Source organism: Bombus pascuorum, chromosome 17, assembly GCF_905332965.1.
Source record: "Bombus pascuorum chromosome 17, iyBomPasc1.1, whole genome shotgun sequence".
Classification (NCBI taxonomy): Eukaryota; Metazoa; Arthropoda; class Insecta; order Hymenoptera; family Apidae; genus Bombus; species Bombus pascuorum.
The window spans coordinates 1,266,886-1,292,574 of NC_083504.1; the positions used below are offsets into that span (position 1 = coordinate 1,266,886).

Here is a 25,689-nt window from a genome sequence, read left to right on the forward strand (position 1 = left end):
ATATATAAATACTTGTAACATATAAAAGTGCTTATTACTCACTCGCGTATTTGTATTTATATATGCATTTTACTGATATCCTAAAATTTTAACTCTGAATAGTACATGAAAAACTCAACTCCCACTTTTGTAATTAATAATACAAAACTATATTACGCTGACAACAATAAAAGAAGAACGGAACAATATGTAAGTACTTAGTATAATAAGATATATTCGATACAATTTCCCGCTCTTGAAAGAATCAACTTCGTTATCGACGTGTAAGCCTAGAACGTGGAGCAGAATCCCGACGGAGGGCAGTGTCAATCGCTCGCATTTGGCGGCGTGATGTTCGTCGGGACACCTACGTTACATTCGTATAATATGATTCAGTTTCGCCAGCGCTATTACGGGGTGAGATTTGCAAAGTGTGTCTGAACATCTCTCTCTCGAAAAGTGCGTCGCACGTAAGTGCGAAGCGTGATATGAAATAGTGAATTGGATTGTGATTCAAATGGACAGGCGATACTAACCTCGCGTCATGGGATTGTGAAAGGAATCGAGAACGTATAAGAAGGTGGCAGGAAGTGGGAAAAGGGCCAGGGATACAACGCTCACGCCCGGTTGTCACGACGCCATGTTTCCCCGAAGTGGCCTACCGATGTCGAGTATCCCTTTGATGATACTCTGCTTTTTCGTACTTACCGTTGCCGGCCTTGACGAATCTGGTAAGCTGTAGAAATTATTTAACAAACTGACTCGCGAACGATTTCTACGCGACGACAGTTTCTTCCGCTATTCTCGTCGATCGTCCACGAGAGGACACAATGACGAACATTTGTAAGCAGTGTATCTACTATTTAGCGGATGCATGATGCACCGCTGTCATCGTCGTCCTCAAGATTGTTATCCTTCGTAACAAATAGCTTTTAATATTTGTATCCTGAACAAATATTATGGCAATGATTTTAAGCTATGTTAAATGGATTGTTGGTTGTACAGGCGTGCATAAAATTGCATACCGTCATGCACGATTGATTAACAACATAAAAAGATATCGAATGTCATTGGCGTATCTTGATCGTTTCAATTATTTATCATTCGATACACTCTTGTCTTTTATCTTTTCTGTTTGTTATGTGAGCCGTGTTTATGCTAGAAGATTCAATTTTCGTGATACATTGATTACTGAAAGATGCATAATACTTGTGAAAATACATAAAATACTGTGTACACGCATACTTCGGAATTGTAGAATTGAATGTATTCAATTTTGAAAGATTTATACATTAAAAGATATGAATTTATTAATAAAGACATATAATTTATTTGCATTCTATTCTTTTTTTTTTATAAATTAGAATTAAAAATAAAAGATATTAATTCATTTACGTTCAATTTTGTATATTAAAATGTCTATGCTATAATTGAAATTTACTTACGGTAAAATCAGCGGTATGTTATCGCTCGATCGATTCCTATTTCATTTAACCACCTTGTTACATGTTACATATATACTATCGGAGTAAATAAAAATATTTTAATAGCACGGAATTCAAGTCATAAAATGATTATATATGCGCAAACCGCAATCGTGATTATAGATCTTAAATTATCATATTCAAGAGTAAATGTATTCATTAATGGAATTACCAGAATAATCAAAACGACTAACACTGTACGTAATTTTTCATAGAAATTTTATAAATTTATTATAATTTATCTTTTGAGATTTTAGTGATTCTTTGTAAAATATTTGAATAGAGACTTGCTTCTTCCCTTGCATTATATATTTCTTCATATAATTCTCATTTTGATTTCTTTGGTACAAGTTTTATATTTTAATTATCAATAATTCTAGTAATAAATAATCATATAATTCGCTTATTAAGTAATAAAAGAAATATTAGTTACAAAATAGCTATCAAATCTTCTATCTTGTTAAAATATATGCTGTGGAAATTCTTTTCTATAACTATTTCCTAATTCTCAAGCCATTTCAATGTGGTATATTAAACACCTAAATGATACTTTTGTGTTTATAGTTTATACATAACATCCGCTTTAATTCGTATATTTGTTTCATCGAGTATAATATCAAGTTACATTTTTCGCGGAGAATAACTTCGGTTTGGTATGAAAACGATTTTATAAAAAGCGAAAGAAGTGAAGCTGCAAAAAATTAAAAACCATGTAAGCTGTTATTTCATACATAATCACAAGAGTAATTATTGGTTAAACACTTTGAATATTTAACTATAGTTTAAATTTACATTTAGCTAACATTTAACTTTGATTTAAATAAAAATTAAAAACATTTTGTTTCATTTTTTTGTTTTCAATACAACGATTATATTTCGTCGCATAATATGGAATATAACCTAAAGATGCTTAACATGAGAAAACGTCATAATCGAGTTATCGATGCCATATCGATAATAACCGTTGAATTCATAAAATGAAGAATTTACGCGACATATACATATGCACATACACTTCACACTTCATAATATCTTACACTTAGCACAAGAAAGATAAGAACGCAATATAAGATAACATTTTTTAAAATTCATGTTATTCTAGATTATAAAATAAACAGTTTACACAATCATAGTCATTATTATGTACAAAATAAAAACATCGTAATTGCTTATTTACAAAACAACAAACATAAATCAGGAATGGTTTTGATCAATTAATAACTTGTTCTCATTTTGTTAAAATTTTATACTCAATATTTACATTTTCTATGTTTGTGTATACCAGAAGGTTTAGTAGAATATATTATTTAATCTCAAGGCTCATAAAACATCATAACAAAGGTTTTCGTAAAATATACTTCAGATCTTTGGTAATTTGAGCTATTAAGACAAAACTTAGTCAGTTTGTATGACTCCACTATTATGATTTTAATGAATTAATTAGCCAATTACTTGGTTCTTTCATATACTACTTGACTAAAAGTTCTTTAATTAGACACAATTGCAATTTTTCAAATAATATGAATGTTATTAGTTAGCTTGTCAATTTACCTTTGTTTATTACTATTATGTTTAAGTTAGCAAAAATACCATGTTAATTTGACATATTTTGATTTGATTATATTGATATATTAGATTAATATTAGATATACAATAGAAACATACTTATATTTTTATATATCCCTATGTAGCTGTTGAAAAAATAGAAACCACTGAGTCAAAAAATGAGAATCCAGCAGTGTTAGAAATTACAGCATCTCAAGATTTAGAAGGTATAGAGGCTGGTAGTACTCCATCACTTATATGTAAACTCAATGTACCTGGTCAAATATGGTGGACCAGCAATGGAAAGAATCTCACCACTATTAAAGATTTTGATTCTGGAGGACGTTTGGATATTAAACAGGCTAGTAGAAATGATACAGGAGACTATAAGTGTATGGCACAAACTGCAGATGGAGAATTGTTAAAAAAGGATGTTCATATTAGAGTTATTGGTAAATATCAATTATTAATTAATTATAATTTATATATTAATATAAAATATAATTTGCAAAATTTATGTTTATACACTATTGTTCATATTCTTAATCATAAATTATTTTCATTTTAGAACCAGGTAGAATAACAGCTGGGGAAGATATTAGGGCAAAAGTGATGGAATCAGCTAATTTGACATGCCTCATGCATGGTTATCCATTATCTCAATTTACTTGGTTAAAAGGGAATGATTCAGAAAGTACCGACCACTGGAAGGATTTCACCACTATCACGCAAATAAACGAAACTCTCACTCTTCTGACTTTAGAATTTGAGAGCTTAACTCGGAAAGATAATGGAACGTATATTTGTAAAGCACGCGATTACAGCGGCGAAATTAGCGCTTATAGACATCTCTTTGTGATTGATGTACCGAAAGTGAGCATCGACTTTATGAAAGCTGTTGGTGCTGGAAGTATATTCTTAAACTGGACTGTAAATGATGGCAACGAACCGATTAAAGAATACGTTATTCAACATATGAAAAACGGAACTAATCAATATCAATATTATTCTAAACAAATTGGAGGTGGTAATTCGAGTTATGTTTTAAGAGGTTTTGAAAGTGGTACAGCGTATCAGATTGGAATTAGCGCTACAAATACCGTGGGTACATCACACGTACGACTTGATCCACGTTGGATTACTACGCTTGAAAAAGGTATTGAATTAAGGAATAATCCTGATTGTGTATCTTCGTTTCCCGAATTACGAAATAATAGATCAATTCAATTTATTACAGATCCTATATTTGTGCCAAAAGTTTCCGTTAACGGAGTCACTGAAAATTCCATTACAATAGGATGGACAGTACCGCCACCGGATTTAAAAGAACACGTTCATTATTATAATTTAATGGTTACACATGGAGATCAGAAAAGAGAAGCAGTATATCCAGCGCAACCATTTACTGTCTACGCATTTGTCGATCTCGATCCCGATACAACGTATAAGTTTAAAATTGCCGCGTGTAGTGAATATACAAAGGAATGTGGAAACTGGAGCATTGAAGTGAATGGTACTACTTTAGATGGAGGTAAGATATTATTGAATTTGCAAACTCAGAATTTTCTAAACTTTAGAAATTTAAAATTCATCATATAATCTTAATTTCAGTGGCCAGTCCTCCTCAGAATTTATCTGTTAATTGTCGATTCGATAATATAAGTAGCTCCAGTTTTATCTCTATTACATGGGATCATCCAGAGAAATCTAACGGCGTTATTACTCGTTATAATATACAATTAATCGGCATCGCTAGATTTAAAAATGGTATGGGTCGTTTAGATATTGATACTTGGGGACCACAGAATTGGAGTGTTAAAAAAAATAGCACGCGTTTTAATCAAATACCGGCTAATACAAATTACACGGTTCGTGTGAACGGTGTAACTAGATCTCGTACACCAGGAAAGGATGCTGTCGGTAACTGTACCACGCCAATTACCATACCAGATAGAGATAGCTTAAACATGCGAACGTGGCGAAAAATCGAGAATCAGGGTAAACAGTTGTTTAAGTTATATCTCCCGCGTATCACAGAAAGAAATGGTCCTATATGTTGTTATAGAGTTTATTTAGTAAAATTAGCACCACGAAAAAGCGTCACTGATTTACCGCCACCTGAAGAAATTAGTGTGTATTCCTATCAATATGCCCATAATTCACCTTCTGGTGGTGCTTACGTTGCCGAAACATTCGATAGTGATCGATTGGTACCGGAGATTTTTCTTGGCGATGGCGAATCATTCAACAGTAGTAGCATGTGCAACAAATGTATTGGACTTAGGCCAAAAGCCGCCCCACCAGTATTACATTTTGTTCCCGAAGTTACAACAACCATCTCAGCACTTAATACAACACCTGCCACTACTTCAACGCCAATAACATGGACTACAACTCCCGTTCCAACAACATCGTCAGCTACTACTCAAAAGGTCGAAACAACTATTGCAAATCTAATAGACAATAATCATACAGAGACTGTGGAAAGAAGAAAAAGAGAAAATATGGCTACCCAAAAAACAAAGGGTAATGATGGATCTTCTGAAGTACCATCATTTACCGCACAAGATGGTTTCTTAGATGAAAATTCAAACTACACGGGTTTTATCGAAGTTATTGGTATGACTAATATATGTATGAATAAGTTTATGTATTTTATACTTCAAATGATTTATAATAATATACTTTCTTATAGTATTTGGAAATCAAGATCAGCTTTTACCAGCCTATAGTAATTACTTTAATCCTCTTTATGGAGGGTTAGATCCCGTAGCCGTGGTGTCAGCGGAAGTGACCACATTCAGCGTAATTCTGCAAATTTCCATTGCTCTTATACTGATCATCATCATTCTTCTCATTGCACTTTGTATATTGCACAGATATACAAAGCGTGCTCAACAGAGAGGAGAAGAAATTATAACTTTGAGAAATAGTTTCAGGTAAAAAAATATTTTATAATCATAGCCATTATATATTTTCACTAGAAAAAAGTATGAGCTTAAAATTTAATAAATATTTTTATCTTGATAGGCATTTATGCAGGAGTCTTAGAGGTAGACATCAATTGGTAGCAGCAAGCCCACCAGACATGCCTCCCATTCCTAAAGGTGAACTGCTCCAGGCATATCTCGAACGACATCGGGATTCTGATTATGGTTTTCAACACGAATTCGAATTGCTACCGGATAGATTTACAGATCGTACAACAAGAGCTTCGGAGGCACGTGAAAATCTATACAAAAATCGTTATCCAGATATAAAGTGTTACGATCAGACTAGAGTAAGACTCGCACAAATGGATGGAATTTGCGGATCTGATTACATAAATGCGAACTTTGTGTTAGGATACAAAGAACGTAAAAAATTTATATGCGCTCAAGGTCCAATGGAAAATACCGTTTGCGATTATTGGAGAATGATTTGGGAACAACATCTTGAGCTGATACTTATGTTAACGAATCTCGAAGAATACTCAAAAACGAAATGCGCAAAATACTGGCCAGACAAAGGTGAAACTAAAAATTTTGGCGACATCACTGTTGAACATGTTCGAGAAAGAGCTTACTCAGATTACGTTGTTCGTGAATTAAAAATGACACGATTAGGAGAACGGGATGCACGCACCATCGTTCAGTATCATTTCTTAGTTTGGAAAGACTTTATGGCACCAGAACATCCTCATGCGATACTGAGGTTTATCAAAAGAGTGAATGAAGCTTATTCGCTGGAAAAGGGGCCGATATTAGTACATTGCAGTGCAGGTGTCGGGCGAACAGGAACATTAGTCGCATTAGATTCCTTGCTGCAACAACTTGCAGAAGAAGGTCAAGTTTCGATTTTCAATACAGTATGTGATCTAAGACATCAAAGAAACTTTTTAGTGCAATCGTTAAAACAATATATTTTCACTTATCGTGCGTTAATGGAAATGGCACAATACGGGGATACGGAAATTCCAGCATCTCAGCTTAAAACTACAGTTACAAGATTAAGACAACGAGATAATGGTAAAGAAAAATGTAGAATGGAGGAAGAGTATGATGTAAGTATGATGTAATTTGAACATGACAAAATTATATTAATTGATAAAAGTTATTTATTTTGCTTTTGTTACTTGTAGAAAATCAATTCTGTATTAGAAGACAGAAAATCATTTTCTGTTGGTGGAGGAGAAGAAAATAAGAGCAAGAATAGAAGTGAATTAATAATACCATATGACAGAAATCGAGTAATTCTTACACCCGTTCCAGGTAGAGAACATTCAACGTATATAAATGCATCATTTATTGAAGGCTATGACAATTCCGAGTCGTTTGTTATCACCCAAGATCCGTTGGACACTACGATAGCAGACTTCTGGCGAATGATTTCAGAACAATGCATCTCTACGATAGTAATGTTATCCGATGTAAGCACTCTTTCTTCTTTTTTCTAATTGTTGTAAGCTTTTATAAATTCTTAAGAACTTCAAACTCCTTGCGTAAATATCGTACGTGGTACGCAACTTATATTTTATACATAATAAATACAGTTGGACGAAAAATATTGTTGTGTCTCCGACTTCTTTCATAAGTACATACATTATATTACATAAAGCTATATGCCAGATATGCTCTTTTAGAATATTATACAGATTATAATATAAATATTTATTTCAGTTAAATGAAGGTCCACGAAAATGTCCACGTTATTGGCCTGATGACGATGCAGCATACGATCACATAAGAGTTAGATATATTCAAAGCGAGAGCTGTCCATATTACACTCGCCGTGAATTCTGTGTTTCTAACACTAAAACTGACGAAAGCGTTGTTGTAACACAATACCAATATCATGGATGGCCAACGGTAGAGGGAGAAGTACCTGAAGTAACTCGTGGTCTCATTGAACTTGTAAACCAAACACTTACAAATGACACAGAATCAAGCGGCTCGCTAGTCGTACACTGCAGTTATGGATCTGATAGGAGTTCTATGTTCGTCGCTCTTAGTATATTGGTTCAACAACTAAGGACTGAAAAACGCGTAGATATATTTACAACGACGAAGAAGTTACGATCGCAAAGACACGGCATGATTAGCACTTTTGTACGTAATTTGAATTTAATATTAAACAATTATTTGTTTTAATATATAAGAAATATTTTATATTAATGCATATATTGACATTTTCAGGCACAATACGAATTTCTACATCGTGCTATCGTGAATTATTCAGATCTTCATAATTTGGCCGACGACGAACCAGCTTCTTAATACCATGGAATGTAACAATGGAACATCTCGGTAATGTTCGGTGAATATGTGCATAAAGACAATTCACGTACAAAAAATGTTTGAAAATGTACGAATGCTCAACAAAACGTATATTGGGCCAACCAAAGAAATTACTAATATATTGGTGAAACAAATACATCATGAAGTTAGACTGAAATATGCATAAGCATAAGCAACTATCGATCTTTGACAATTTTCATATTTTATGCACAGACTATCGAATTATGTGTATTAGACATTTATTCGTACTACAAGAAGTAAGCAGTAAACATTTCACATTGAAAAATTCATAGGATTAAACTAAACATACGATTGGTTTGATATGATACAGAAATACAATTAACCAATTATTGGTTAATCGTTAAAAAGTGTAATACAGTGAAAACGCTCGTGGTATCATGTTCTTGACAACGTTGTGAACCAATCTCAATAATTTATTTTTATTGAAAAGCTGAAATAGTGTAACAGTTAACATTTTTGTGATTGAAAATGGGATACGAGGAAAGCATTGACGCAACAAAGTAAGTGCGTTTTTATTAACAAATACGACTATTTGGTGGACTTATGAAAGAACTAAGCGTATTTATAAGACGTACGAATATTCTGACAAGTGGACCATATAACTTACCAATCTAATATTTGATCGTGCGTTTATATCGTTAGAATGTTCAAGCTCAATGTGAAATGTAAAATACATTGCAACATTAAAATTATGTTTCATGAAAAATAAAAAACTTCTATGTATATCTTAAACTTAACTTTTATGTTTTTTTAGCGCGTTATATTATACATATGTGTATATTCCTTTTCATACACGATCACATATAGATGGCATAGTTTATATGGATTAAAGCTGAATTAAGAACTGGGTTGTATTCTTCCAAACGATTTTGCTGGCATGCATTGTTAATCTACCGTTCGATGGCAAGGAAAGATCAAACACTAATTTGATCTACCTTACAATTTACGATTATTAATGATACTACGCACGCAGTGTGTGTTTATTAGTGCAGGATTATTTGTAACATAGGAGTCATATACAATATAAAACGTGCATACGCTAATTTTTCTTCTAAACAAAGACTGATCTTCTTATTCAGTTCGAAATTCGCGAAGAACGGCATGCAAAATTGCTGTGAATTGTAACACGAGGAGAAAAATCATTTTTTACTTTTTCATACACGAAATAATTAGGAATATATCTGTGTGTGTGGCATGTCCGCAAATGTGCTTTGTAAGTCACCGACGAAGTGTTACGCATAATTGGAGGGCTTACGCGGCACAATAGGAGTTAGGTTTTTACTTGAGAATACTAAAGACATAGGTAGTTTTTATGCATTTAAAGAAAATTTATCAATTAAATTATTCGAATGACTGTGAAACGAACCTAATCTGGGAGGGTCCTCTTAATTCATAATTAATTAAAAAATAAAATTATCGGAAAGACATTATACCGGAATAAAATTGAATTTTTATATTAATAACAGGAACTACCTATAGCTGCTAGTGTTCTACCTCACAGTGGATAATGCTAAATATAAAAACAGGTCGATGAGATTACTATAAATAAGGAAAGAAAAAAAATGGAATCATTCAAGTGAAAAAATTGCGAAATTATGCACTATATATGTTATTTCTTCGCACGCTCGTTCTTTTCTAGTCAAGTTTTTAACTCCGACACGTGCGCTGCTAAGCCATTCATTTATGGCAGGGGACAATCACATTTTAAATTCTTGATTTACATCGCATCGATCGGCAGGATTTATTTTTCTTTTCTTTCCTTCGTGTCAGTTTCATTCCATTCGCGTGCATACAGTGCACGTCCCTACTCGATGTATATGTGTGTATAACCTACTCGTTAACTGAGAAACAATTAGTTGCTAGTTTGCGCTTCGATTATGTTGTAATTGATAGATATCTAAGAGACGATTATGTTCCGTCTGGAATTAGAATCGCTACTATCACTACTGTTGCTTTATTGTATTAACAAACGGTGTGACGTATTTGTTTTTATACTCAGACAGACTTATGCATAGAAGTATTTACGAAGGTGCAAAGTGCCTACGAATTTCCACCTAGTCCCATATTTTACACAATGTAACATGGTTAATGATATTTGTCTTTTTCCCGTGAATTTTATGTAATTAATTGATTACAAATCATTTGATTAGGCATGATATTGGACATTTCTAAGATATAAAATATTTAAAGATACTCTATACTATTTTGTATGTATTATTTCTATACATGTTTACATCAATAGTTTATATATACTTTATAAATGATGGGATTTTTACACTACCTGAATATTTACACTTTTATAACCTTCATTATAATTTTATGAAAACTTATTTTGTTCGACAACTCAATACTCCTTAATTTGCATAGATTTTATACATGCCTTTTTTGGTCAGTGCAAAAAGAATATTGTATGGTGGAAATTCTTAAACATTTTGTATAGTAGTTGTAGTCTAGAATGATTTTTATATTGAAATATAATGGAAAGATTTTTTTTAAAGGCAAATCGACACGCACAATATGCATGTAAAAATATAATCTCATGGACTTTTGATATTTTTTAATGTAAAATTTACACACAGCGTCTCACTTGTAATGAATATATCTCTTTTAATTTATATTACGTTAATATCAGTGAGAAAATAAGTAATGTTCATATAATGTTCATTTATTTATAAGATATCTATAAGATCTGCGATATATATATATATATATATATATATATATATATATATTATATTATATTATATTATATATATTATACATATATATAATATATATATATAATGATTAATTGCGTTTCTATTTTGCGCAGAATTAGCGGTTGTTTTCAACTTTTATTGCATAAAACTGAAACGCACTTTACGTGCACGCGAAAATGCGTAATTTAGGACAGTAATAACAGTAATAACATTGTTAATATTTGATACAATATATAGTTGCAAAATTCTAATGACAATTTCGTAATTAGTTACATGTATGTTCTTATTACATATTTTCACCTCATGTGTAAAAAAAATATCGACATTTTTACAGCCAGTGTATGAATTAGAAGCATTAAAAGCATTGTTGTAAATTAATGTATACAATTTTTTATTTTTATCATAACAAAGATACTGATTCAGTCCAATAAGAAAAAAAAGGATATGTTTCGGCCAAATAGCAAGTGTATTACAATTTTTTAACTTCTTATTTTGTAAAATGCGCATAAGAAAAATGCAATGTATTATAATACAGATATACCTTAGATATAAGTTAAAGTTAACGGCAGCTGCACAGCTTGCCATTTTCTCTTAAAAGGTATATCTTAATAATGACGCGCATTATTAATTACATCAGGCTGTGTGTTGATATGTTAGTTCTTTATTTAAATCAAACTAGATGCGGTCGATTGGAGTTAAATTGGTTGTCGATCTGATATTAACTTTAATTCATCTCGAAGTAAATGGCTCTATGTAATTGGCTAGGAACATGTAGCGCGATTAATGATACACCGTGCCCTATAGGAACGTGTGCGTGAGGTTTGTTGGTATGATTAGGCAATACGTGTAAGAAAAAGAGGAGACGGCGGTCTTTTTTGTGGATAATATATAATTCATGTAGGATATATATTAAATATTCTCCTGTGTCCAGACAAAGGTGATTGACCAACTATGTGTCAACTTACGCGTTAAAGATGCCATTCATGATAAATTCACCCTATTATCCGAATGAAATAACTGTGTTAAGTAATAGTACTCGAATCAGCTAGCGTAGATCTTTGTACATTGTGCTATTGCCATAGCAGTGAAGTATGATATATTGTGAATATGATTGTGCTGCATTTGACAAATATCTTTAAAATATTGGAATTAAAATAAAATCGTTTACCAAAGTAGCTCACTTCTTTGAAGGAAATACCTTTGATTCGATACAAAACGAATTTGAAATTTTTCTGTTGCTGTTACAGCACAGATGTCAATTGTAGCAGCACAAGCTTATTACAATTAAAAGGAAGGGAGAAGACTTTTACAAAGCACAATAAAAAAAACTATTTTGCTTGGAGATCAAAGTGCTTGAAGCAAAAGCTTTTTTACGATTTTGATACATAAATTGAAATTTGCAATGATACCAAGTAAGATAATTGTCAAGGGCATTTTCTATGCTTATACTTTATTTTCTCATTGTGATTTATTCATTGCTTGTGTTTGACGATTCACTAAAGTACATTGAGAAAGCTTCTTAGATATACAATGTACCAGTAAAGTATTGCCTTAGTAACGAGGGTATACTGACAGACTTTGTATTTTAAATTGAAACAGGATGACTTTAAGATTTGTTTTTTTCTATATATCTTTATACTTTCTTAATACGTGCACGAGCAATGTACTATCTATTTGATATACATAAATCCAATGGCACCTACTAACGTTCCTGTGATATTCTATGCGACTGATGAGTTTAAGATGTGATGAATCACAATCCTTTTTGTATAACTGGCAATAGAAATTAGTTTCTATAGCATCAATCTTGTACTTTTATAACTTGTAATTTCCAGTTACTTTTATCTAATTTTTCAATCAACTTTCGAGGACATTTTACATTTGATACGGATATACATATTTGAATTTTTTTAAATACTTTTTACCGACTCGCTGTTAAGATGAAAGTAATCTGACAATTAAAATGTTACGCGTTTTGCGGATAATCTAGATGCCACGAAACAAGGCGATCGATCGTAATTAAATGGAACTTACTGATTTTTTTTATTTTTTATTTTTTTATACAATCATTCGATGTAGCATCAGTTCAACTTGTGTTCAAATATTTGCATGATGTAAAAATATCGGTATCTTACAGCTAATGGTCCGACACGATGTGTATGGAATAATCTTTCATTGTAAATAGCTGCTGAAATTACAAAAACTGCGTAGTGATTTTTTCGAAACTATGTAATACTCGAAGCAAAAAGACGTTACATCTGAGTATTAAGCTTATATATATAGGGTATTTAAAAAATATACATATGTCGAATTAATGATTTTGTCCAATATGTATTCATTAATGGATCAAGACACATCACCCTATATATGTATACTTCGTTTTATATTTCCGATTATTTTCTCTCGTTATGAAATCTTAATGGCGGAGGAAATATTGTAGACAGATAATACAAAAAAGTATTATCAAAAGTATTCTTTATAATTAGGTATTATCGTTGCAACCTTTGCGTTGAGATTTTAACGAGGTACTGCTTACTCTGTAAACATAGCAATAAAATATTTTACACAATCTAATTCGTTAGCGACATGTATAGACATATTGTTAAATTTTATTTTTTCCGACACGTAGCTTATATCGAACTCTGTAATTTTTATTTATTCAATGACTGTACCGTCAAGTAGAGGATTCTGATAATTAAGGATAAGTATACTTGCGACGTTCGTTTAAAAATATCGTGCTGCCATGTACAAATACATATATATAAGTTTCCGCTCGAATTGTGTACGTAAAGATGTGCTATGAATCGTCGTTGTTTCATTTTTAGTATACAGTATAGCGTACATTTATGTTCATCTACTTACACGACTAGCAATTAATTCTTAGATCGATCTGTAATGTACATTCAATATGTACGTCTTTCTTTATGTTAATCTAAGATTACTATAAAATTACATTTACAATTTTTTGTATACCGATACTCAATTTAAACGATAAGGATAGAAGCAAGAAAAGAAAGATAAAAACCTATCTCGGCCTATTTTAGGCGAAATTACTAGCGATATAATCTCCATCGTTGTTTATAATAATCGCACAAACAATTCTCAGAAATTGATGCAAATTATTAATTGATCAGTTCGTGATCTGAATTCAATGTGCGAACGAACTGAAACCAGATCTTTTCAAAGAATAGTCTTTCATCGTAGAATCATATACCGTGATTCTGAAAAAAAAAATGTAAATCTTTATCGAGTATCACTTTCAATCAACTTGGGCACTAATCTTTTGTAACGGTATTCTTTTGTTCTGTATATAATGTATTCTTTTAAGGCATATTTTTAACTAACTACGGTTAAGTTCACCGTCAAATATCAGAAATTATAATACACGAACGGCTCTTTAAATTTTCGTGTTCGATATCGAACGGTGCTGAACAGCCGGAACTGATGCGCGTAGTAACCGTAACTGCGCGCGCACGTGAACAAATTACGTGACAAAGTTCAAGTCGATTTAGCGGCAATCGACATTCCGTCTATAATTGACGGGTGTAAGACCACGTGCAAATAAGCTATTCAATATTGTTGAGATTTCGTAGCGGTAACTCTGTGTGCGATTCTCAGTAATATTATATTTTTAACCCTGTCTTTACAATCCATATAACTGCGAATATGGTTCCTCTATAGTAGAGAAACGCGCTCCGCGAATATTCGTTTGCATTAATATTTGCATAGAAAAGAAGAGTTAAATAAAATTATACCTTTCAACATTGAAGAAATTAACATATATATACCATTAACGAATTGCTTCCGAATTATTCCGAAAGAACCGTATTTTTAATACATAATCGAACACAGAATCAAAACAATAACTACAGAACGTAACATAATTGTTACCGAATAAATCATTACTATAATCGGCGTTAGTATGTTTTATTATATGCGTGCTAACTATGGTCGACATTCGTATTCACAGGTCCTCGCATGGATGCTGATTACAGTCAACGTTAGAAACGAAAGAATTAATAGCGGGAACGCACACCTATGTGCATTGCATTATTAAAAATATATATACATAATTGAATCGCAACAATAACTTTGTATACTGCTGCGTAATCGCAATAACATCGCAATAGCTCGTCTGCACCAGGTCTAATTCAAAAGAAAAGAACAGTTTCTGTGCTTCGTATATTTCGTAAAGAAAAATGTAAACGCTCTAAAAAGAGGGCCTACCACCGTCGTCTCCAATCCGGTTCGTTAACCCATAAGTAGAATTTTTTTTTGTAAATGAAATCGTGTAAGAGAAATAAAATTGAAATTCATCCGCGTATTGAATTAGTGCATTATGTTCGTATGTAACGGAGGATTAAAAGTTAAATTACGTATAGCCTAAGATTTTGTATGATATTCACTTTATAAGAGGGAGGTTATGCTAAAGATGAAGATATATATATATTATATATATTATATCTATGAAATACGTGTAATGACAATTGATCGTTCGCCGATCTCGTGCGAAGATAATTGACGAACCACAAAAATGATGTAGCGGCGCTGATTATCGAATCATCTTTTTGTATGAAAAGAAAAAAAAATTGTAAAGCGATATCGGTAACGGTGCACTCGATGTGAAAGGAAATACATGACACAATAACGAACTATACGAGCAATTTTCGTTTTCCTTTCCTCCCCCTTCTTTTACTAACATAACAGGACATGAAACATTACGGTACATTCTTTTCACATTCGTCCAACGAAAATTTAAAACTACTTTTGTATAAATTTCTTCGTGTAATTTATAGACTCACAAAATTAAATTTCATTCTGAATGTATGTGTATATAATATTTAATTATTATTTATTATCTATTCGCGGATCTAGTAATTTTCAATCCCACGGGTTAATGTACCGTTATGTAAATTTTAAGCTACAAACATCATTAGTATTGGTATACATAACTATTTAATCGTTTTTATTGTAATATTATCGATATTTATCATTATAGGAAATTAGAGCAATTTAATTTTATAACGAGAAGTATATAATGTAGAAAGTGGGAAATATCAGTATTGTAATCTAGACGAGTAATTACGGTGGACGAACATAATTAAAGAAAATCATTGGTTACCATCTAACGGCTCCTCGCAGGTCCACTCAGTGAACCGCAATTCCTTCATCGTTTATTGTACACGGTCTACATCGAGAACTTACACTATGATTTGCATAATAAACTAATGACAATTATAATCACGACATAGATTTTATACGAGCAGGATGTTATAAACTATATCTTCTAGGAAATTACTATCCCATTATTATATTGTCCCATATACATTATTACCATCTCATATGCCGTTTTTAAAATAAATCAAATATTAAAACAACTTTCTTAATTAAAATACTAATACCCATATACCAATTGTCTCTCGCTTAAAACAAAAAGTATTACCACAACGTAAGAAATATATATGTATTATATACACGATTCTCGCTTTTGCTTGTGTTCAAGCATCCATGCAAGTTTCCTTTTAACGAACTACAGAATGAAACAATCTTATGTAGTTAGTAGAACAAAAGAAAACCAGTTTTCTGGCACATTTCGATTATAATCTAATTTCATTTACCTTGATGGCATCCTACGATCTACGTCAAAAAGCAAAAGATTCCAGATCACGATTGCACTTAATCTTGTCGCTTGTTTCCTCTGAACTGGTTTACTGTACTGTTCCCATTTTTCTTACGAGTCATTTAATAATCTCTCGTGTTGCCCAATTTCTGCACAAGCATGGACAAAGCGATAAGAATACGAAACGAGCGGTAAGATGATACTGTCAAACACACGTTAAAATCTCCAAAGTATTACGTACATGTGTATTTGAAAACTTGATGGTTTCGAGCACATCTGTTATATTCTATCACATGTCTATGGAATCACCAATCTTAAAAGAATAATGTTTCGTGACAGTATAATAGAAATGAACATATTTCAAACATCATCCTTATATTTTTACATCGATAAAATTTTCTATTACTTTGTATTGTAGTAGTAAGTAATTGGATAATTGTACCTATGCCAATGATGAGTTTATTAATTAAAAAGAATTATTTAGTAAAAGTGATATCTCATTAACTTTTATTTATTATATTTCTAAGTATGTATTTTAAAAAAGTAGATAAAGGGTAATATAAATTATTAATTATAAATATTTTAATGTTTCTCAGAAATATGATTATATAAATATAATCATTGCTTAAAACTACGTCAGTAATCGCAGAATTGATCATAACCCAATAACCGGAAACCCACCGAAAAAAATGTTAACTTTAAACATGCATTTAACATACAGCAAGTTTGTACATCTCTTAATGGTGCTTTGATACGTACAACCATGAATTCCTCGAATACCTGGTGGGGAACGAGTTAGTCGAGGATATTCGTGCAGTCCATCCCTGCTAGTACAATTGCGAACATACTGACCGCGAGTGTTTGTTACGCACATCCGTAACATGGTATTTCCATTACGAGCGTGAACCTAAAAAAGGAAAAATCATTGTGTAATCGGAAATTCAATGAACACAGGAGAGTAACGAATTGCTGGCGATTAATTGCTGGTGAAGTTACGATAATAAGGTACAACGATACGCGATATAGCTCGCTAAGCAGAAAATTAATATTACAGAAATAACGTGAAGATCATTAATTATTATATAACCAATGTGATACCGGTAAAAATGTATGTTATTTCGTTTTAATTAAATCTTATCGATAATTGAAAACATCCCGCTATAAAAATATGGAAAAATGATTAACAAAGCAGAACACTTCTATAGTTAATCAACAGATATGTTTCATATAGAATAAAAAAAAATTATATATTTATACGTCAAATGAATACATCGAAAAGGATGAAGTTAATTTATCTTGTTTTAGTATTTTTAAACTCTGTTAGGAACGTTAGAATGAACGGTGAATCGAGCGGAGAATATCTTCAAAAGGTGATGTTCCAACTTCAAGAATTCAATGTTCCCTCCCCTACTAACATTTATGACAGAATGTCGTCAAATAATGGTTATAAAAATGTAATGTATATGAACAAAGATCGACAAAATTATCAGGTTCAAAAGATTAATATGAATACGCGGCGAAATACGCAAAAATACCAAAACCATAGCCTCCAACATCGTAATACTATACTTAATGAAAAGGTTGATTTACATCCAACTGATTTAAGTTTTTCACAATATCACGAGGTAAATAAATGACATTTTTATTCATACATTTTAAATAAATATTTTATTATTTTTGTTTCATATAATTTGTTATATATCTAAAGAGTTCCAAAAAGAGCTATTAAGAAATTACCTCTGATTTTTCAGCCTCACATTCCGATCGTTACCAAAGTAAAAAATCCAGAAGTACTTGGATTTACAAGGGCAGAATTGGCGGCCATGTATAAAAGCGCATTAGAAAAGGGATCGACGATCAGTTTGTCTTCATTAACCAATGCACTCTCTTCCGGCGAGGTACCTCAGGTTACACAAACTCACGTGGAATTTCCGATTAAGCAGCCTCTTTATCAATATTACTTCTTTCCGCTAAAAACTTTTATGTCAGAATTTAAAAAAGATCGCGGTTATAAAACGATTGTAAGTACATATTCTAATTTGAAATTGAAGAAAATTCGTCTAATTTAAAAAAAAAGAAATGAAAATTATTAATTTAATCTTCTTATTATTACGTTCCTGTCATTCTTTGTAGCCTGCCCATGCATATGACAAGACAGAAGCTGCACAAACTACTCAAACGCAGTTATCAAATCCAATCTTTGTAGCCATAAGTACTTTTGTCACTATGGCAATTGTATTCATGATGAGTGTTTTATTCTTGCCAAAGATTACTCAACTCGATATATTTCCAGCGCGAAGTATTCAAGATGATTTCTTTTATCTAACGAACATAGTTACGAACGCCATTGAACGTTATAATTTGTTGGAGAAATTTAGAGATCATCATGTAAATACTATCAGGTAGTTTATAATATAACGAGATAAATAATGTATATATCTAGGTAAATTTTATAATTAACATAGGGAAAAGAAATGTAAGTGATTTTATAGATTATAACTTGGAATAAAATGTATAAGGCTGATGTAAGGCCGAAATAAAATTAGATAATTTGTCAAAATATATTCATAACATCCATTTAATTACATCATTTGTCACTATAGTTAGATAAATTTTAACAAAAACAACAGTGAGCTAAACAAAACAATTCTTATTTGATAACAGTATATAGTATTTCTAAATTTTGTTCTTTAAAAAATGTAATGTTTTACAATTCCTTTTTTGTACATAAATATGTATTAATAAAATTTTATGAAATTGTACAACTAGAGATATGCTCCAAATAATACAACATTAAACGATACTATAAACATCTACAAGTATTGTGCATTATGTATTTTTATAATCCTAGTTATGGTAGAGAAAATAGGGATAAATTATTTTCTGTGATCTATTTGGGGAATGTATATGTATCTGTGGTTACATTCAAGAACTATCTAAATTTATAATAAAGAAGTTAGGTACTTTTCAAACTTTGCTACATGTACTTCTATGTCTTGTAAAACTATACTTGCTTATATTTTACGACCTGTACAATATGACGTATATAAAGGAAGGCACACTTTGGAATAATACCTGTAAGCTCATTATTCACTTTACATGCTACCTATTCTTTTGTAATCAGTCTGTCCGATTGGCAGTGGAAAGAGATGCTTGCTCTGCAGCTTTCCGTTTTAATACTTGACGTTGATGTTCGTATTCGAAATCTTCTTCTGTTAGATTTAATTTTCGAATCTGCGATATTGCATTTATTTAACAAAATGTACTTGTTTGCAAGAAACGAGACACGAAAATCAAGTATTCTACCTGATAAACTAAAGCTTCTTCTTCCATAATATGCTGAGGAGGATTTCTTAATACTTGAAGCGTTTCATAAACTGTCGGACAGCGCTTAGTAAGAGATGTGCGTCCTAAGCTGCCTTTTAACAAAACTAGTCCAACTTTAAATATAATTTTAACACCTTCACAAAGGAACATATCCCACACTCGTAGAATACTTTCCCATGGTAGTGTTCGCGTATAAACACATAAGAACCATTCTGTCATATATAAGATTGGTTCCATCTTTTGTTTTTTCTGAGAAATTAACAGCAATAATTAATTCTCATTTACATGTGGATTTTAATTAATTAATACTAACCAAATGCTTGTAAGCAATGGGAGACACCCGTTTCAAAAGAGCAAATAAAATATCTCCATCGCGTAATAATGTTTCCATTCCTTGACTATAATATCCAATTAAATACTTGTCACATATTGCAACAAGGCACCAAAACGCTTGTACTGCTGGCATATGCATCAGTAAAAATGCAGCAATAGGTGCTTGAGCTTGACAATAACCAACTTTACTATTTAAAATAGAATAAGCTTTCAATACTTTGAACAGTTCTTCCTGTCCAGGAGCTTCTCCAATAAACATTATATGATGTGGAAATTGACGATGAAGATCTTTTTTGATATCATCTATATACTTTGGATCACCAGATCGTTCCACCAACTCTTCAAATAAATTTGGGTTTGTATCCATCAGCAATTGACCTCCGCAAAGATTTAACCATGCACGAAGTCTTACTGAAGGTGGAATACCCTTCCTACATCTTTCTCTAACTTTACGGTAATTTGTATTCATGAAATAACTCCAATTATTTAACATCTGTATCCATTTTCGTTCTCTTCTAAGCATTACCTCTGGTGGTAATCCTTGTTTAACAAGGCTAGTATTTTACACATAAATATTAATATATAAATGTATATTTTACCATCGTAACTGTTACATTAATATATAATTATTATATTACCTGTCAGAGCTACAATTGGAATCTTGAAGGAAACCATGTCGATCAATTTTAGAACCTTCAAACTTATCACTCTCTGTCTCTGCATCCCCATTATATGATCCTGAGGACGCCATAGCATTTTTCTAATTGTCTAGAATAAAATATAAAATTTGTATAATATATATATATATATATATACTGTACTACTTCCTTGGAAAAATAATATTTTGATTAAAAAAGTTTTGTTTATTATATTGGACATCGTTTAAATATTTTTACTAATGTCAATATAAATTTTAATTCTAAAAATAATAAATAACAATGAAAAATAATCATACTAAGAATCTAACAATTTTCAAATTTACTATGAACATGTTACCAAGTATTCTGACGTTTTATAAACTGTGCATTTTATATCTATCTCGATTACATTGACAACATTTTTACACAAAACAAACGTTAATCGACGCACTTTATGATTACAAATTTGTTTCACTTACAACATTAAAACGGAATAAAGGAGAGAATATCTGAACGCGTTTTATAATTGACAGTTGATAGATACATGCCAATAAATTTCGAATAAATAATACGATAACAAGATCATAATTTAAGATATCAATACTTCATATGTCGCACGATAAGGCACTGTTTTGTAACGCCCAAAAAGTTCGTGCAACGAATTACAATCATTTGTACGTGTCAAAGTATCTTGTCTCAGCTTGATAACTAACATAAACGCGTTACTATATACATATTCACACAATTATTTACTTTCACATTATCACATTAACAATGAGTGGGCACACCGTGTGAATTAACATTAGACTTACCATCGATGATCCGCAAAAATCTGATTTATGAAATTCCAAAAGAATATACTATACATTGTTTTAGAGTACCGATATTTTGCTTTTATCACACGCGTCAATTATAATAAATATATGAATTTAAATTAATTGATATATTACAACAAAATGTAGCGGAGATTTTTATCTCGAAATGGAACTACCAGGTACTCTATGTTAATTGGACAGTTCTGTTGATTCATTTACTGTTATCCAATAGTAAGAAAGGATTAAAAGTAAAGATAACTATGCTTAACAGCGTAATCGATGTAACTATACAACTATGTAATTCAAATCTAATTTCGTATTTAAGAAAAAGTGAAAATAAGTACATTAGAAAATGAAATGTAATACAATTGAAATTAAAATAATTTTACAATAATAACAAGATAATTTACAAGATAACAAGATAATATCTTCCTCAATAGGAAAAGCTGCTTTCTACTTAGAATTACATATGTGTGACACGTAAGTACCTATATAAATACCTATTTTTTGTAACCTTACATAAATCGTTTAGAAAAATAGAATGAAATTTAATTAAAAACCTATTCTAGCAATATATACATATATATATTATGCATTTACATAGTATATATAGTATATATACTTAGTTACATAGTGTATATATATATATGTTGTTATTCGTTACTACGTAAATGCACTTAATTCATTATATGCCAATGGTTTATTTATTTTATTAAATGTAACTTACCGGCATATTTTAAGTTTTGTTATGCGCTTCGTAAGCTTTAACTCAAAAGCCGGAATAGAATGAGTAATAACAATTGATATTAAGTAACAGTATTTATATATATGTCTCTAAATTTGAATATTAAATAATGAATTGCTTATAGAGGTTCCCATTTTGAGGTTCCATGGATAACTTGAAGATTTGATAATTCTATGTATGGGCAATAAATTATAATGAATTTTACCAAAAATATGACTAACTGATTGAATATAAGTATTGTTTTGAAGTTGCAGAAAATCATGGCAAAAGAAATAACAAAGATACCTGTTAATATGTTAACGTGAGTATTTTATAACAAATATTTCAATACCTTTTATTTCTTTCTTTCGTGTGAAATTAATATTATATATTTAAAACATTAATATTTTTCAGGGCAGAAGAACTGATAGAAAATAAAGGTTTGAAGTTTAATGCATGGAATGAATACGAGAAGTCAGTTAAAACACTTCCAAAAACTGGAATGAAACAATTTGAACCAAATGATTCCTGGCTTCAAAATATGCAAATTGAAAAAGGTATTATGACTAGAAAAAATTTAATAGCTATAGAAAGAGTAGATCGTATTTCACAGTTAGCTAGTGCATCATGGTTGCCTGAACAGAAAAGAGCTAAAGTAACAAAATACTCTGGTCAAGATTGGAGTAGTTTTGGTTTGGAGAAAAGTGGCACCTTGTATTTAATACCAGAAGAAGCATTGTTTCTTCTAGAAGCTGTATGTTATAATACAATAATAATGTATTTACAGAAATCATTTTCTGATATGGTAGAGAAAATATAAAACATTTTCTGTTTTAGAATTGTTTAGAACTTACATGGAATGGTGTGGCATTGTCCATCCAACAAGCTTATGAACTTCTAATTGATAATGTCGAATGCTCATTAGAGGAATATAGAGTTTATAGCCAGTTAGTACGATATGGTTATCGCATACAACGTTTTGTTTATGATTCAGAAAAAGAAACAAAAAGCGATAAAAATTCTAATATAAAACGTAAAGTTATTGTTGAGCCAGAAAATGGCCTTTGGAGAACTGATACTCAACAACAAGATAAAGATGATATAGATGTACAGAGTGGAAAATCTGTTAGTTGTCCAAAAAGAACTGATGCAAATATTAATAATTTTCCTACAGGGATTTTTCAAAATCTAGCAGAGGATAAAGATATATCAAATAATGTTTTTGAAATCGTAAATGATCTTCTTTGTGCAGTAGAAAATATCGAAGCTCAGTCTACAAATATTGAATGTGAAAAGGATATGAAAAACAGGAAAAAATCGGATATTACTTTGCAAACTGTAAATATAGATGAAAATAAAAAAAAACGGAATTCTAAGGTGGAAATTATATCAGATGAGACTTTATTAGGAAGTATTAAAATTGTCAAAGATAATATGAATGATTGTACCAAAGGAAGTAATATACCAGCAAATTGGCGAGCATCTCGCATACAACGCAACGTTAAATTAGTACCTAGAAGAACAGATAAACTATTATCAGCTACTGATATTTTAGATTCTAATTATAAAAATTCTGAATGCAATTCAAAAAAATCTATATTATCTCCGCCACCTAGAGAGAATTCACAATTAAAGAAATCAAAACATGAGGTATCGTATAGTGATATTTATAATAGTTATATTCACAGTATTAAAATATTAATGTTTCTCTCTCTTTTATATTCTTCCTTCAATTAGGTGATAGAACTTTCTGATGATGAAATTCAAGAGATACCAAAACCAATAACACGAATAGATTTATTAGATTCAATTCCAAACATTGCATTTCAATCCACAATTACAATAAAAGTTTCAAGAGCATATATACCACATAGTATAAAACCTGTTAAAACGATCTACCATTATGAAAGTGCAAAATTAAAAAAATTACAACAAACAGATAAAAGATTGCGATCTAGTCAAAACCTAGAACGTGCAAAAAGTAATGAAAGTCAAAATATGTATCAGTGCAATAATATCTCTATAAGCAACAATAACGTTAGAAAAAATACAAATATTGCTTCATTTAATCAAAATTTAGCAACAAATGCACACAATGTTTTTATGCAAGATTATTTTCCTATGCAACATAGACAACATGGGAACTTTAGTCCCAACTATGTATATAATGATAAACCACCTTATACATACAGCCAAAATCTATATTGGCATCATAGAAATACTACATTTCAAAATGTATTTGTTGCTCTTGATAATCATAGTGCTACTATTCATCAAAACAGACTCACATCTTTGCCAATGAACAATTTGATAATGCCAAATATAAGTAACAATATGACTAGGCATTCTTTTACTCGAAACCAGTTTTATCATAATTTTCATCAAAATTTCTTTCCATTAAGAAAATTATGTCATCAAAGAATCGTGGAAAATACATCAATACATTGTAGCATAGCTGGAAGTGTTTTACTTACAGAACCTCGTCGAAATTATCATAAAAACACAAATGTGGCATCAAATAACGATGAAGTTTATCAATCTTCATTTAAAATACTGCCAGGAGCGTCATCATGGTCGGAATTAAAGACTAAATGGCGCGAAGTAAAAACGATCACTATAGACGATGAAGATACGGGAATTGAAGATTGTAATGAAGTACAAGTAGTTGGACAATTACGTACTCCTCTTGTTGGATCAAAGAATGCAAATAGTCTTGAAGAAGTCTTCAGTAAACTTAAAATAATTAAGTCTGCATCCGAGAAAATTGTAAGAAGAAAAAAGAATAAATACAAAATATCATACAATGTTTATTCCAATACACAGAACTATAGAAAAGCAGATCCTGGTCTTCCATTCTACAGAGTAGTTGTGATAAAGTAATTTATTTTTATTAGTTATATTTATTTTGTAAAACTTATACAATAATGTTTTTTTTTTTATTTCAGACAAGATGATTCATTTATACAACCAATTGAATTGCACCGTTTAATGCAAGATGCAGGCACTTCACCAATACTATTAGCCTGTGTTTCAATGTCAATTTCATATATTCAACCAGGATTTATATCTATACCTAATCTAACATAATTCAAATAAAATATTTCATACGCAATATTTAATTCTTCTCTATTTATTTTTATGTAAAATAAAGAATAGTGAAACACAAAAAAACTTGATCAACTATCAAGTATTTATTTATGTCATCCAAAAATTTGTTGAAAGATAAAT

General features: G+C 31.0%; 4 protein-coding genes and 1 long non-coding RNA gene across 9 annotated transcripts; 3 read left to right on the top strand and 2 right to left on the bottom strand.

The window, feature by feature from the left end:
• The first annotated feature begins 345 nt into the window (after positions 1-345).
• Positions 346-10,808, top strand: LOC132915407 (tyrosine-protein phosphatase 69D). Its single transcript, XM_060975186.1, has 10 exons — positions 346-710; positions 3,155-3,460; positions 3,577-4,164; positions 4,246-4,539; positions 4,620-5,627; positions 5,704-5,947; positions 6,039-7,050; positions 7,129-7,416; positions 7,667-8,095; positions 8,183-10,808. Exons 1-10 carry the CDS (start codon positions 620-622, stop codon positions 8,261-8,263), a joined length of 4,341 nt encoding a protein of 1,446 aa, XP_060831169.1. The 5' UTR covers positions 346-619; the 3' UTR covers positions 8,264-10,808.
• Positions 10,809-13,310: 2,502 nt separating this feature from the next.
• LOC132915443 (uncharacterized) lies at positions 13,311-18,487 on the bottom strand. Its single transcript, XR_009659871.1, has 5 exons — positions 18,362-18,487; positions 17,384-17,531; positions 16,866-16,937; positions 16,623-16,773; positions 13,311-16,534 (listed from the first exon to the last, which is right to left on the bottom strand). It is a non-coding gene; the product is annotated as an uncharacterized LOC132915443 (long non-coding RNA).
• LOC132915442 (uncharacterized) lies at positions 16,712-19,188 on the top strand. Of its 3 annotated transcripts, none has more exons than XM_060975231.1 (4): positions 16,712-16,815; positions 17,949-18,249; positions 18,376-18,645; positions 18,758-19,188. In XM_060975231.1, the coding sequence occupies exons 1-4, from the start codon at positions 16,784-16,786 to the stop codon at positions 19,028-19,030; spliced, it is 876 nt and encodes a 291-aa protein (XP_060831214.1). In that variant the 5' UTR covers positions 16,712-16,783; the 3' UTR covers positions 19,031-19,188. The 3 variants fall into 3 exon arrangements, with proteins under 3 accessions (XP_060831214.1, XP_060831215.1, XP_060831213.1); XM_060975232.1 differs by lacking the exon at positions 16,712-16,815 and adding an exon at positions 17,546-17,629; XM_060975230.1 differs by lacking the exon at positions 16,712-16,815 and having other exon boundaries at positions 17,756-18,249.
• Positions 19,162-21,945, bottom strand: LOC132915441 (TBC1 domain family member 10A). 2 transcript variants are annotated; one of them, XM_060975229.1, is made up of 5 exons: positions 21,735-21,945; positions 20,923-21,052; positions 20,265-20,838; positions 19,931-20,200; positions 19,162-19,858 (listed from the first exon to the last, which is right to left on the bottom strand). In XM_060975229.1, exons 2-5 carry the CDS (start codon positions 21,033-21,035, stop codon positions 19,745-19,747), a joined length of 1,071 nt encoding a protein of 356 aa, XP_060831212.1. In that variant the 5' UTR covers positions 21,036-21,052; positions 21,735-21,945; the 3' UTR covers positions 19,162-19,744. The 2 variants fall into 2 exon arrangements, with proteins under 2 accessions (XP_060831212.1, XP_060831211.1); XM_060975228.1 differs by lacking the exon at positions 21,735-21,945 and adding an exon at positions 21,402-21,701.
• Positions 21,946-22,038: 93 nt separating this feature from the next.
• Positions 22,039-25,575, top strand: LOC132915439 (uncharacterized). Of its 2 annotated transcripts, none has more exons than XM_060975221.1 (6): positions 22,039-22,217; positions 22,609-22,783; positions 22,876-23,215; positions 23,299-24,111; positions 24,199-25,337; positions 25,407-25,575. In XM_060975221.1, the coding sequence occupies exons 2-6, from the start codon at positions 22,743-22,745 to the stop codon at positions 25,546-25,548; spliced, it is 2,475 nt and encodes an 824-aa protein (XP_060831204.1). In that variant the 5' UTR covers positions 22,039-22,217; positions 22,609-22,742; the 3' UTR covers positions 25,549-25,575. The 2 variants fall into 2 exon arrangements, with proteins under 2 accessions (XP_060831204.1, XP_060831205.1); XM_060975222.1 differs by having other exon boundaries at positions 22,066-22,217; positions 22,623-22,783.
• Positions 25,576-25,689: the final 114 nt, after the last annotated feature.